The 13127-nt window shown below is 43.1% G+C and overlaps 1 protein-coding gene across 1 annotated transcript; it reads left to right on the top strand.

Moving 5' to 3' along the window:
- The first annotated feature begins 344 nt into the window (after positions 1 to 344).
- Positions 345 to 10549, top strand: LOC110595386 (PDZ domain-containing protein 2-like). The gene is made up of 3 exons (XM_021710854.1): positions 345 to 441; positions 3665 to 3798; positions 10451 to 10549. Exons 1-3 carry the CDS (start codon positions 345 to 347, stop codon positions 10547 to 10549), a joined length of 330 nt encoding a protein of 109 aa, XP_021566529.1.
- Positions 10550 to 13127: the final 2578 nt, after the last annotated feature.

Genomic DNA, 13127 nt, shown 5'->3' with positions numbered 1-13127 from the left:
GAGAGGGAGGGAGGAAGGGAGGGAGGGAGGGAGGGAGGGAGGGAGGGAAGGAAGGAAGGAAGGAAGGAAGGAAGGAAGGAAGGAAGGAAGTTCCTTTATATAGATTTGCAGTCACTGTCTTGCTTTTTTTTAACTGTAAGTCATTAATGAATCTGGCTTTTGTTCTCTTTTCCTTTCCTTGTCCCAGGTTCACGGGGACATGTTTTCATAGGGGACAGCTTCTAGGAAGGGACTATGAACTGAGATTTCCACTATCAGCAGTGCACCCCAGGCAGGGATGTCCTAAAGATATCCTGCACCAGGCACAGCTGCACAAAGATGCCCTTGTGGTCATCAAGAAAGAGATGGATCAGCCCAGGCCCTCCACCAGGCAGAAGCCTCCACGGTCAAGGGGAGGGGGATGCTGTCCAGAAAGGCCATTCCCCCTGGAGCCTGGAATTGGCAAGATATCAATTCAGCAACTAGCAGCAGGGTGTGAGCAACAGGCAGAAAGAGAAGATTCTGGATGAACAAAAGGAAAATAACAGCCAACTTCTGGGTCCAGAAACTGTAATGCAGCAAAGGCTAGTGTGTTTTGGATGCTTCTTGCAAAAGCAGTGTTACAAATACGTTACAAAAATTTCCCAGGTGTTCCAGTCACACTCTTTTGTTTTTGTTTGTAGTGGTGGTATTTTGTTTGTTTTTGTTTTTATTTTTGTTTAGAGTTGAGGTCTCTCTCTGTCTCCCAGGATGGAGCGCAGTGGCATGATCACGGCTCACCGCTGCCTCAACCTCCTGGGCTCAGGAGATCCTTCCACCTCAGCCTCCTGAGTAGCTGGTACAACAGTCACATGATTTTTTGGTTTTTTGGTAGAGATAAGATCTCACTACGTTGCCTATATTGCCTAGGCTGATCTTTGCAAGCCATACTTCGGAGGATGTAAAATGATTGTGAGAGAGTCTCTACATTTCCCTAAGGAAGAATCCCTATCCTAGTCACACCCTCTTGTTAGGTCCACTAAGTGAAACAGAAAACACATGTGATGGGGGAGTCCGCATGGAAGGAGATATGCCAGAACCAAGACTGATTCTTGGGAAACAGCAAGGGGGTTTTCTTTACTGTTTTAGAAGAACAAAAGGAAATGAAGAAGCAGAAGTGTTTTGTGATTGAAAACAGAGACTGCAGTCTTAGCCAGCAGAGAGAACTTGCTAGAAGAGGTTCCAAAAGAGATTTCCTACGTGCCCTCCACACTCAGAGGCTAAAACTAAGTGTGGTGTCTGCTTCTGCTGTGCAGGATGTTTACTGCCCCTAGTTAAGCACTGCAGAAGTCTGAGGTGTTCTCCACCTCCGCATTCAGGGGCAGCATCTCTCTCTAGCCAAGTGGGCAATACAGTTTACAGAATTCAGGTCGGGCATTGCCTTGTGGAAGGAATCTTCTGTTTCTTCTCATTGTGTCGCCCTGGTAAGGTCAAGGGTAGCTGGATTCCTTCGCACAATGTGGCCTTGTTGTGGCCTGAGGTATTTGTAAAGGCTTTGCTAAAAATGGCTCTGAACAGATAAGAAGTGACTCTTGTCCAGACGACTCCTCAGTGGTGCTGCCCCAGTCCTCCTCTTCCTCTGTCACCCCACCTTCCCTCTTCCGGAGCGCTGAAGCCCTCCCAATATTGAGATGATCTTAGTCATCAGACCTTGCCATGCTCGCCTTTGCCCCTGCACTGTCTCCACGGCCTGGTGGATTCTCAGTGGGATCCTAGAAACTTAAACTGTCAAAGAAAGCCACCTGGTACTTAATTCTAACAGCTTCCAGAGGTTTGAAGCCTTGTGAAGTCAGGCATGGAAGGTTATCCTGTTATTTATAATGAGTATTGCTGGAGCATTTTTAATGGGTATGTGGCCTGAACCAGACCCTGCAGAGTTACCCAACTGAAAGCACTTTGAGGGCATAAACTCACTCCTAATCCATATTCCTGTTCTTTGAACTCCCTGCTCCAGGTCTACCTGGTCTCATGCAGTCATTCCTTGTCATGCACCGAGAAAGTCCGACGTGGAGTCTGTTGTGTTAAGTCCTGCTGGGGGCCTGCACATGAGAGGCACTTGAAGAGCTTTTTAAAAACCCTGATGCCCAGGAAATGCCCCCAGCTCAATTAATCACAAATGACAAGGGGTGGGGCCCACCAAGTGGTACTTTTTTTATTTTTTAATTTTTGAGTTTGAGTGTCACTTTGTCACCCAGGCTGGAGTGCAGTGGCACAATCACAGCTCACCACAGCCTCAACCTCCTGAGCTCGAGCAATCCTCCTGCCTCAGCCTCCTGAATAGCTGGGATTACGGGCATGGACCACTGCACTTGGCTTTTTCCTTTTTTTATATAGATGAGGTCTCACTATGTTGCCTAGGCTGGTCTCAAACTCCTGGACTCAAGCAGTCCTCCAACCTCAGCTTCCCAAAGTGCTGGCATTTCCGGAATAAGCTACTGTGCCTGCCCGAGCAGTGGCTTTTCCATGCTCCTGAGGGATTCTAGTACACAACCAGAGCAGAGAACCACTGTAATGGGCTCGTTTTCCTGCTTAACAGCAAGTCACCTGTTGAAAAATCGTGCTGCTCCCAGTGTCAGTAAATGTCCCTCAGGCCCTGCAGAGTGGCCTTCTGAAACCAGAATAATGAACTGGCCTTTGTGCGCAGAGGTGATGATGCAAGCTTGGCCTCAGTCATTATGAATCCATGAGGAGGGCAGTGTGACCCGCTCCTCCGAAAAGAGTGGATGCAAGTTCGTTGCCATGGAGCAGGTATTGCCATGGAAACGTGCCTGGTTCCCATGGAGGCAGCCAGTGTTTGTGTAAAGACAGCATGCGCAGAGGCAGGGTTTCCCCTTGCGGGAGCATGAGTGACAAGAGCGCTGGGGAAGAAAGTTCTGTGGCCACTTCAGGGGCCCCTGGAGTTGACTGTAACAGCCCCCATGAGGCTGGGTATTCAGGTGCTGCCAGCTTGCAGGGGTGATCCACTGCTATCGACAACCAGGGGTGGCAGAACTTGAACCTGGATTCCTCAAGTGAGACTCCAGTCCTTCCTGAGACGTGCACTCTCAGTGTGCGGGGCATAACAAGGGCCATCTGTCTCTGGGAATTTCTGCTTGGGCATAAAAGCATTCACCAAAGCTTGCAGAAAATACCCAGAAGAACAAAGGATGTGAGCACAGCAAGAAGGCAGCCAGGAGGGCAGCCCCCAAAGCTGGAGGACCACCCTTCATGCTGGGCTCAAATGTCAGAAGCACCTCAAGGCTCACGCCTGTAATCCCAGCACTTTGGGAGGCCGAGGTGAAAGGACTGCCTGACCACAGGTGTTCGAGACCAGCCTAGGTAACATAATCAGACTTCGTCTCTACAAAAAAATTTAAAAATTAGCCAGTGTGGTGGCATGTGACTGAAGTCCCAGCTGAGGGATAAGGATCACCTGAGCCCAGGAGGTTGAGGGTGCAGTGAGCTGCCGCTGTACCACTGCATTCCAGCCTGAGAGACAGAGTGAGACCCCAATTTAAAAAAAAATAAAAGCGCCTCAAGGTAGATAGGACTCGAGGTGCCTGGAATACACGGTGCCCGAGGTAAAGCATCTGGGGACTTGGAAAGGTGGCGCGATGAACAACCCCATCATTTCAACAGCATATTTAGACGAACACTGTTGCTGCAGGGGAAAACGTGACCGTCCATGATGCTCTGTGTGTCAAAGTGCTGAAGACCTCAGCGGGGCTAGCGTTGAGTCTGGATGGAGGAAAATCATCTGTGTCTAAAGATGGGTCCCTGGTCATTAAAAGAGTGTCCAAAGGAAATGTCCTAGAAAGCCTGTCTTCTTTCCATGTACATCTCAATGAAAAAGGCAGTCCTATCTATCTGAAAATCAAATTTTTTTTAATAGTCTAAAATTTTGTGACACACAGACTTTCCTGTGTCGGCTCTGTTGTATTTTAATGATATTAACTCTTTGTCCACTTGACAGTCTTACCAAGTAAGCAGAAGACAGGCGTGAATCAGAGGTCTGGTCTCTGTTGTGTGTGATGTCTGGACTGAAGGTACCGGGTTAGAGAGAAAACCTCAGACTGGGAACTGGTCAAGTTGACCAAGCAGTAGAACAAAGAGAGCCAAGCTCAGGCAAGCATGCAGCACTGCAACTGTAAGAGCTCTCCCAAGATACAGCAGCAGATGAGGGGTGCAGGGTGCAGAAGGACATTCATTGCCAGAACCCAATAAACAGGAGAGCCCATTAAAAATAAAGGCAGGAGGCCGGGTTCAGTGGCTCAGCCTGTAATCCCAGCACTTTGGGAGGTCAAGGAGAATGAATTACCTGAGCCCGTGGGTTTGAGACCAGCCTGAACAACTAGGCAAGACCTTGTCTCTATAATAAATTAAAAAATTAGCGTGTGCCTGTAGTTCCACCTACTTGGAAGACTGAGGTGGAAGGATTGCTGGAGCCCAGCAGGTCGACGCTGGGGTGACTGTGAGTGTGCCACTACACTCCAGGCTGGGCGACAGAGTGTTGGGAGCCAGCCATAGAGGCCTGCCTGCTGACAAAGTCCTGGGGGCTGACGACCTCAGGCTGCAAAGCAAGCCTGAGCAGCTGAAACCCTTACTTCTTCTATTTTTGTTATTAATGCAGCTGGAAAATTCTGTACAGTCTGAAGGCGAAAAACAAAACTCCAATTCATTCATTCATTGCCCCATACATAGAAGCCACAGTATTTTACAAGAAAAGGTTGTTTCTATCATTCCCCTATCTGGCTATGCCCCTAACCTCCTAGTGCTAGGCCTCATTGTCACTTTATCTAGTGTTATGGCTGAAAAACTCACAATGAGAACAGGAAGCATTCTTTCTGACACCCATAGAGAACTCCTTAATCTCGCCAAAGAGTCATGAGCAAAACCTTGAACACCAGGTGTGGATAGATAATTGCCTGGTAGAGTCACTTTTTAAATAACAATTAATTAGAGTTCCCAGAATGTTATTTTGCCATAGTAACTATAATTTGTATTGCGGCTTGCGTGTTAGGATACAGTCATTAACCATACTTATTTGAGCCTCTAACATAAAAAAAAAGCATTTCTATATTATGTTGTTCTTGCTATACAGAATTAGTATTGTAGAGTAACTTAAGCCTGATTTAAATATATGTTATTCAATAATCTTTAGACTGTAGTAATCATTGTAAAAATGATTTATAAACTTGTTTTTACAGTTTAAGTTGAAGTAAATTGGATGGATGAAACATTCATAGACATAATTAGATTAAGTTTTGTAAACTGAGGAAATTAACATGTCTAGTGTGCAATATTCTTTTAAAACTTATCATATGATTCATTTGCTGAGAAATTGTGTGGGCTACTTGAAACCCGGTTATTGTCATGGAGCACCTCAGGGGCTTCTAGAGATAACCAGCAACTTGAACGTCATAGATGATAAAAGAGAATAGCCTGCCTTGAAAATCACAAGACAGTGACTCTCCTGAGAAAGCATCTGTCTGTGAAAGAGTGCACGTCAGAGTGGCTCGTTAAAGAACACCTTACATGAACTACTTGTTCTGTTTTTTATCTCAGCCAAGGCTATTGTTTAAGTTATTGGTTACATCTTGTTGTAGGAATTTTCTTTGTCCTTTTCCTTGTACGAATAACATAAAAGCTCACTGTTAACTGACAATAAACAGCATCTGGCATCTGTCCTGCAACAAAGTCAGGTGTCCAAGTTTTCTCTCTGCATCGCCTACTCCGTTTCTCCTTCGGGAAACCCTAACCTGCTGGAGCTGGACTCCGGCAACAGAGTGAGACTCCAATTCAAAAAATAAAAAATAAAGACAGGCATTGTATTCATGAAACAAGACCATGAGGATATTAAAAGGAGCAAGCAGATAGGCTAAAAAACAAAATGCAAGCTGAGCACAGTGGCACACACCTCTAGTCCCAGCTACTCAGGAGGCTGAGGCAGGAGGATTATTTAAGGCCAGGATTGAGAGCATAGCCCGAATCATGTAGCAAGACACCATTTTTTAAAAACAAAAATTAAAAAACAAAATGAAGACACTTATACCTCCATCAATAATAATGGAGTCAGCTGGGTACAGTGGCTCAAGTCTGTAATCCCAGCACTTTGGGAGGCGAAGGTGAAAGGATTGTCTGAGACCAGGCGTTCGAGATCAGCCTGGGCAACTTGGTGAGACCTTGTCTCGACAATAACTCAAAATATTAGCTGGGCGAGGTGGCACCAATCTGTGGTTCCAGCTACTTGGAAGGCTGAGGTGGAAGGATCACCCGAACCTACAGGATAAGGCTGCAGCGACTGTGAGTGTGCCACTGCACTCCAGCTCAGGCAGCAGAGAGAGAGTCCAACTCAAAAACAAAAAGAAAGAAAGAAAAAAAAATGGAGTCCAATACATATTTTTGAATCAAATTAAAAAGTAGACTAAATTCCATATAAAGGCAGAAAAAAAGAGAGATAGAACCAAATAAACTATGGAAAATACAGCATAGTGAAATGAAGGAATAAAAATTACAAAAGTGTGATACAAGATAAGAAATTCCAAAAGGAAAAAAACAGAATGAGAGAAAGGAAATATTTGGAGAAATCATGACCAAGAATTTTCCAGAACAAAAAAAATTCATCAAGGGCAAAACAGGCTGAATTTTATAAAAATCAAAATCTTGATATACCACAGGAAAGTTCCATAATATAAATAAGAAAACCTAAAAAGCTAACAGAAAATGCACAGATTGCTCCCAAGGGCACCACAATCAGCTTGGCAGCACGAATGTCTGAAGAAAACAAAACAACAAACACCCTTCAGAGGATGGAGGGAACATTTCTGTGAGCTTAAAACAATGGACTCACTGGGCTCAGTGGCTCAGCCTGTAATCCTGCGCTTTGGGAGGCTGAGGTGAGTGGATTGCCTGAGCCCACGGGTTCGAGACCCACCTGGGCAACTTGGCGAGACCTCATCTCTACAATAAATCAAAAATTAGCTGGGCATGGTAGCACACGCCTGTAGTTCTGGCTACTTGGAAGGCTGAGGTGGGAGGATTGCCAGACCCCAGCAGGTCAAGGTTGCGGTGGCCGGGAGCATGGCACTGCACTCCAGTCTGGGTGACAGAGTGAGACTCCAACTCAAAACAAAAACAAAAACAAACAACAACAACAACAACAATGGACTCAGTTAAACTGTCCTTCAAGCGTGATGGCTAAGTTGGTTTATTCTAAGACACACTCATAGGCTCAGCATGGTGGTTTATGCCAGTAATCCCAGCACTTTGGTAGACCAAGTGGGAGGATTGCTTGAGCCCAGGACCAGCCTAGGCAACACAGTGAGACCTTGTCTCTTAAAAAAAAAAAGGAAAGGAAAACGCAGAAAGCACGATGGTGTGCCCTGACGTCCCAGTTACTCTGGAGTCTGAGGAGGAAGGATTGCCTAAGCCCACGAGTTCAAAGCGGCAGTGAGCAGTGATTGAGCCACTGTATTCCAACCAGGGAGACAGAGTGAGAGCCCGACTCTCAAAAAAAAAAGACAGGCTCATGAAGGGAGCTAGAGTGTCCACCTCCACAGCCAGTCACAGGATACGTGGCTTCTGCAGACCAAGAAGCACACAGTTCAAAAGGGTCCGAGACCCCTGAGTCCCAGGACCAGTGCTGAAGCAGCACTCAGGCTGAGTCAGCAGGAGAGGCCAGGCTCTGAGTCACCCAGTAGTAGCAGCACTAAAGTGGAAAAGTTGCCCCAGCAGAGAGGAGGAACCTCCAGATCTGCCTCCTGCAAAGCAGGGATATGACACCCAGGAGAACTTCTTGGCCCTTATCACTAGCATCTGACCAGAAATAAATAACAAGTGCTGCGGAAATGGACAGAGGAGGAAGAAGCAGCATCCCACAAACAACTGTTGTAGAAGGTCTCCTGGGCAAGGCTTTTGTTCCTGTGAAAAGGCATTCAGGAATTTCTGAACACTATATGGCAGCTCCCTCCCTCCTCTCATTTTGGAGACAAGAGAATCTAGTTGATTTGTGCAGACTTAGAGCTTATCTAAAGATTTCATCTTCTTACTGCATTTCATACTTTAAAATGTCATGGGTACTAGTTTTCTGTTCATTTTGTTTTCCTGTATGCTCTTCCTCAAGCAGAAAGCAACCTAGCAACACAGATTTTCCTTCCCTTCCCTCCCCCTTCCCCTTCCCCTTCCCCTTCCCCTTCCTCTTCTTTTCTTTCTTTCAGCGTCAGGGTATCACTCTGTCACCCAGGCTGGCACCCTGCAGCCTCAACCTCCTGGCCTATAGCGATCCTTCCACCAAAGTCTTCCAACTAACTGAGACTATAGATGTGCACTACCATGCCCAGTTAATTTTTTTTTTACTTTTTGTAGAAAAACTTTTTGAAAATTGCTATGTTTCCCAGACTGGTCTCGAAATTCTGGGCTCAAACAAGCTTTCCACCTCAGTCTCCCAAAGTGCTAGGATTACAGGCACAAATCACCATGTGCAGTCGTACAGTGATAATATGAAAGAGAATACAAAAATATGTTTGAATAACAAAGGAAATTAATATCAATATCCCTAAAACCTTCTTGAAGGTCAGGAATCTAATCCATGGAAAAAAAAAATTTTTAAATGTTCTTGCTGATTGAAAAAAAATAAGATAATCAAATTCAAGCTAATAGAAATGGGTCACCAAGACTGATGAATTCAAAATCAACATACAAAGTTCAACAGAATTTCCTATACATCACAATACATATTATTTTTAATATTACAAGGTTTCTTAAAAGTAACAGAAAAACTATATTTAGAAAACATAAAATGTCTATTATGTATGGCCAAAAAGTATAAGCAAATATTAAAATAAAAGTGAATGACTAAAAGATATTTACAATATACTAATCATTAAATAGTAAATGTTCACAATATAGAAATAACTATAATTCAGTAAGAAAAATACAAATTAAAGAAAATTTAGGTCAAGGAAAGAAGCAATAGAAAATTGACAAATGCTAAAAGCCTAAATGACCAAGAAACACAGAAAGATGCTCAAACTTAACCCTTTGCATTCAGATGTCCCCTCTCAGGGGACATAAAGAGATTGCTGATGATTATACACGACAAACTTATACCAGGCAGGTTTTGTTTCACATAACCTACTTGGCATAGGTTTTTTTCACATAACTTGCCTGGGACCTTTAGTTAACATTCTAGAACAGGATATTGGGTACAGATATTAACACAAGTTTAACTGGCTATGTTAAGCAGAAATGCATTGGTCCTTCCCGAAATCTGGATCTTGTGAAAGCAATGATGAGGACTAAATCATTGTCTTTGTTCCACTGTGGAGCTGATATTGGTGAGGTCCCTCTTCTAACAAGAATATCTGCCTTTGTCATTAACAGCATAAAATGTTCTTGTTCTTGAGAAGGTTGGATTTCTTCCAGGCTGTATTTTTATTTTAATTTGTGTATAAATGTCATAATATTTATTTCGACAAGGACTTTCAGAAATTTAGGATGAAATAGATATATCTGCTCAGTCTTTTGAGATCTAATTAAGATTTCTGAGAAGATTTTTGTTTTCTTCTTTTTTTTCTGTTTACATGAAGTCAAAAAATACAGAACGCTTCACGAAAACATCCTTGTGCAGGGGCCATGCTAATCTTCTCTGTATCATTCCAATTTTAGTATATGTGCTGCCAAAGCGAGCATTATTTTTATTTTCATACTTGGGAATGGTTCTCCTTCAATGTCACTGTACCCATAAAATGTCTCCATAGCCAGTGTGGATGTCTTCTTCAATGTGATCTTTTTTGATATGGATGTGTAAGAAACTAAACAGAGCTTTTTCAAAGCTCATAAATTTGCTATAACTTATGCAATACTATAATGTAAAACTATGTTCAGCTTTGTGTGTAAGTAATCAATTAAGTAATCTCCACAGTCCCTGAGGAGCATGTAATCACGGTTCTGAAAAACTTGTTTCTATCAGTCTCTGGCCATACAACCCTTTGTGCCTGATGTCAGAAGCTAAGCAGGGCCAGGCTTCCTTAGGACTTGGTGGGGAAAACACTTCTATCAGCCAATATCTGTTAACAGTTAGAAGTTGAGCTGTTTCAATTGTAGCTGATGACTTCCTCTGCCCAACTTTCTTTGTTATGTATCCACCTTGTTGATTTGTAGTTCTTTGGTTGATTTGTAGTCCCTTTGTTGATTAAATATGTTGAAAATATCCTCCCCTTGTTGTTTCCTTGTTTTTATCTTGCTCCAGGTGGGGTTGTGGGAGTTAGAGTTGAATTCATTGATGGGAGTTCAATTTATTTTTAAAGCTTTTTGTGTCTTAGGAAATATCTGCCCATCCTAAGAATATGGGCATATATATCATGGAGAGATTGTTCTCATTTAAGCCTTTGGTTTATTTGGAGTTTTCAGACCCTGTGAAAATGCCAACCATTGTTCTGTATTTATTCTCCCTGGTGGTGCCACTGAACAAGCTGGAGTAAGAGAAGCTGGAGATGAAATTCTGGCTATTAATGGGAAACCCCTGGTTGGGCTCCTGCAATTCGAAACCTGAAATATTATGACTTCTGACCCAGAAGGACCTGTGCAGTTAGTAGTTAGGAAGCACAGGAATTCTTTGTGAATTCTACCAGGAATCTCTTCCTCTCAGTTCTCTTTTTTCTTACTTCAGCAAATCGGAATGAGTTTTTTAAACAATGGGTTCTTCAAACAACCAATGTTGGCATAGACAAAGACTATAAAAATCTCCCATTTGTGCTTACACATGAAGCCTTCTTGACTCGCCACATGTGCAGCAGCAATGAATTGAACTCTGGAGCATCCAGGGAGAGAGGGTTCCTCTTGTTCCAGTGCCTGTCCCCTATCTACACGTTTCCATGGGGATACAACATGTGACATGCCCTTCTTCATCTGAAACACTTCGCTGACCTTTGTATCCCTCTTGCCAGCTCTTCCAACATACCCAATCCTCGTGATTAGGGAACGAACAAAGTCTGAGGGGACACAAATATCACAACTTAATGGAGTATAGTTTTATATAATTTTGTAAGTAAATGACACAATGCTTTTAGGCACATTCAATGGCAGGAGGTCCTGTAGGTCTGTGTACACTACCCTGAAAAGAGAATGACACTTAAAAAAGGAAGAAACTGATTTAGGACCTAATCGTTAGGCCAAGCTCAGGAATCATCCAAAAATGAAAAAAAAAAAAAAAAGCAAAATGCAGAAAGGAAGAGTTTATAGTGAGTGCAATGTATAACATACAGATGCAGAGTTCAACTCAGTGGGTGCTTAATCACTGTGAAGTGTTGATCATTTTCTATCTTTAAGGGTGTAAGTCATAAGGCTTTCCTGCAAAATAGAAGCCCTGATATATGTACCAAACAGCCATGAGCTTTGCTGCGTAGAAGCAGCAAGTTCCAGATCAGAGAGCAACTTACATCTAGTTTCTGAACTTGTCTTAAGTAAGTGCTTGAATTCAAGACTAGTCAACACAAGAGCAAGCAAAAATATCACAGTCACTGGGTGTCTATTTCTATATTTTATAAACTCCAACTACTGATTTAAACTAAATTTTTAGACATCAAGTATCTTTTTAAGTGGCCTGGGACTTATAAACATAGACATTACATGTACAATCCAAATAGAGGAGCCTCAACTCATCCTTTGGTTGGTTTTTCCCTCTTGCCCAACATGCTTATGAAATGTCACATTCTAAGTGCTGGATCTCTTTTCTTGACCTGGTATAAGGACACAACTCTGCAGTGACTGGGGTTTTTGCTGTTTTCATTTTCCTGCTTTGCAATTTCTTCCATTTGTCAAAAGCGTTTTCCTGCAGAAATGCTTCCCTGCTGTGGCTTGTGCCTCTGGTGTCACCCGTCCTGGTTGCACCTCCTCTGTGGCATGAGCTCCTTTGCAGTAGCCATTCCTGTCTCTGTGCCATGTTCCCTGCGTCATTGTGTAGTTGACTTTTCTCCCTTCCTGTTGTACGTTATTTCCTTAGTTAAATTCCAAACCTTCATCAGTTTTGTCTACCAACACGTTATGAGGAGGAGGAGGAAGAAAATGGAGAGATAGAGTGAGTCACTGTCAAGGTGAAGTAGCAGAACTACATGGTTACAATGCAGATATTTGGGGCGCAAAACAACCCATGGAGTCATGAGCGGAGAATGCATTTGTTATACCTGGTCACGGGGTGACGCTGAGATGTTATGTTGAAGATATTTCATTAAATAACTGACACAGCTTGAGTCTGTGGCTAAAACCCCCAGATTCTTGGAAGGGCTTGAGCCATCACATTAGTGCATCATTTTTCTGAGTGACCAAGTTCACTAATCATCTTTGGAGGCAGCCCAGAGAGGTCTCTCAGATAAGCTTGAAACATTTGGCTTCTCTGAACCCAGATGTCTCATTTTTCAACAGGCAATGTAAACGAGGATGCAGTACAGGAGTTATTTAGAGTTAGTTAGTTGATTTAACTTCCACTTTCACTATAACTACAGGTCAAATATTATAGAAAATTAGTGCAAGGTGCGTGCTACATTGTTTTTGAAGTCTCTATGTTCAGATTGGTTGATTCTGCTTTTTTGCCTAAATGACAAGAGGCTACTTCAAATCAAACCAACACCATGTTTTGCCTCCATTCTTATAGCTTTGCCTATTAATAAGAAATGCACAGTCCTATGTGAACAGACGGGAGTTTCTAGAGCAATGTGGAGCAATAGAAATGGTCTCCTCCTGGGAGTCCTTAATCCTCATATCTGGAGTAGAGGGTAGACCTCTGGCTTACCACATGATGTCCAAGTCATCAGTCATTTTGCTATATCTTGCCAGGTTTCCCTGGCCAACACTTGGACTTACAGGGAAGAAGCAAAAGTCAAAGCATCTTTGACCCCAGGATAGAAAGCTACCGATTTGTGTCCAAGGCACGACAATTATTTTTAATTAGTCAAATAACTTCCCACACTTCCTGAAGTGAAGACTACTGGTATTGTCCTACTAAAGTTGTCAGTGTTTTGTTTTTAAACTGGCCAGTCATTCACAATAAGCTATGAGGGTAAATATGTGCTCTGACAAGTAAATCGTCATTGCAAGAATAGACCATGAGGTTTGAGATAGGTTGGGTTTTATTT

The sequence above is a fragment of the Carlito syrichta genome, unplaced genomic scaffold, assembly GCF_000164805.1.
Source record: "Carlito syrichta isolate Samal-C Ts95f unplaced genomic scaffold, Tarsius_syrichta-2.0.1 Scaffold301614, whole genome shotgun sequence".
Classification (NCBI taxonomy): Eukaryota; Metazoa; Chordata; class Mammalia; order Primates; family Tarsiidae; genus Carlito; species Carlito syrichta.
Note: the sequence above shows the minus strand (reverse complement) of the source record. Positions and strands in the feature narration are given on the sequence as shown.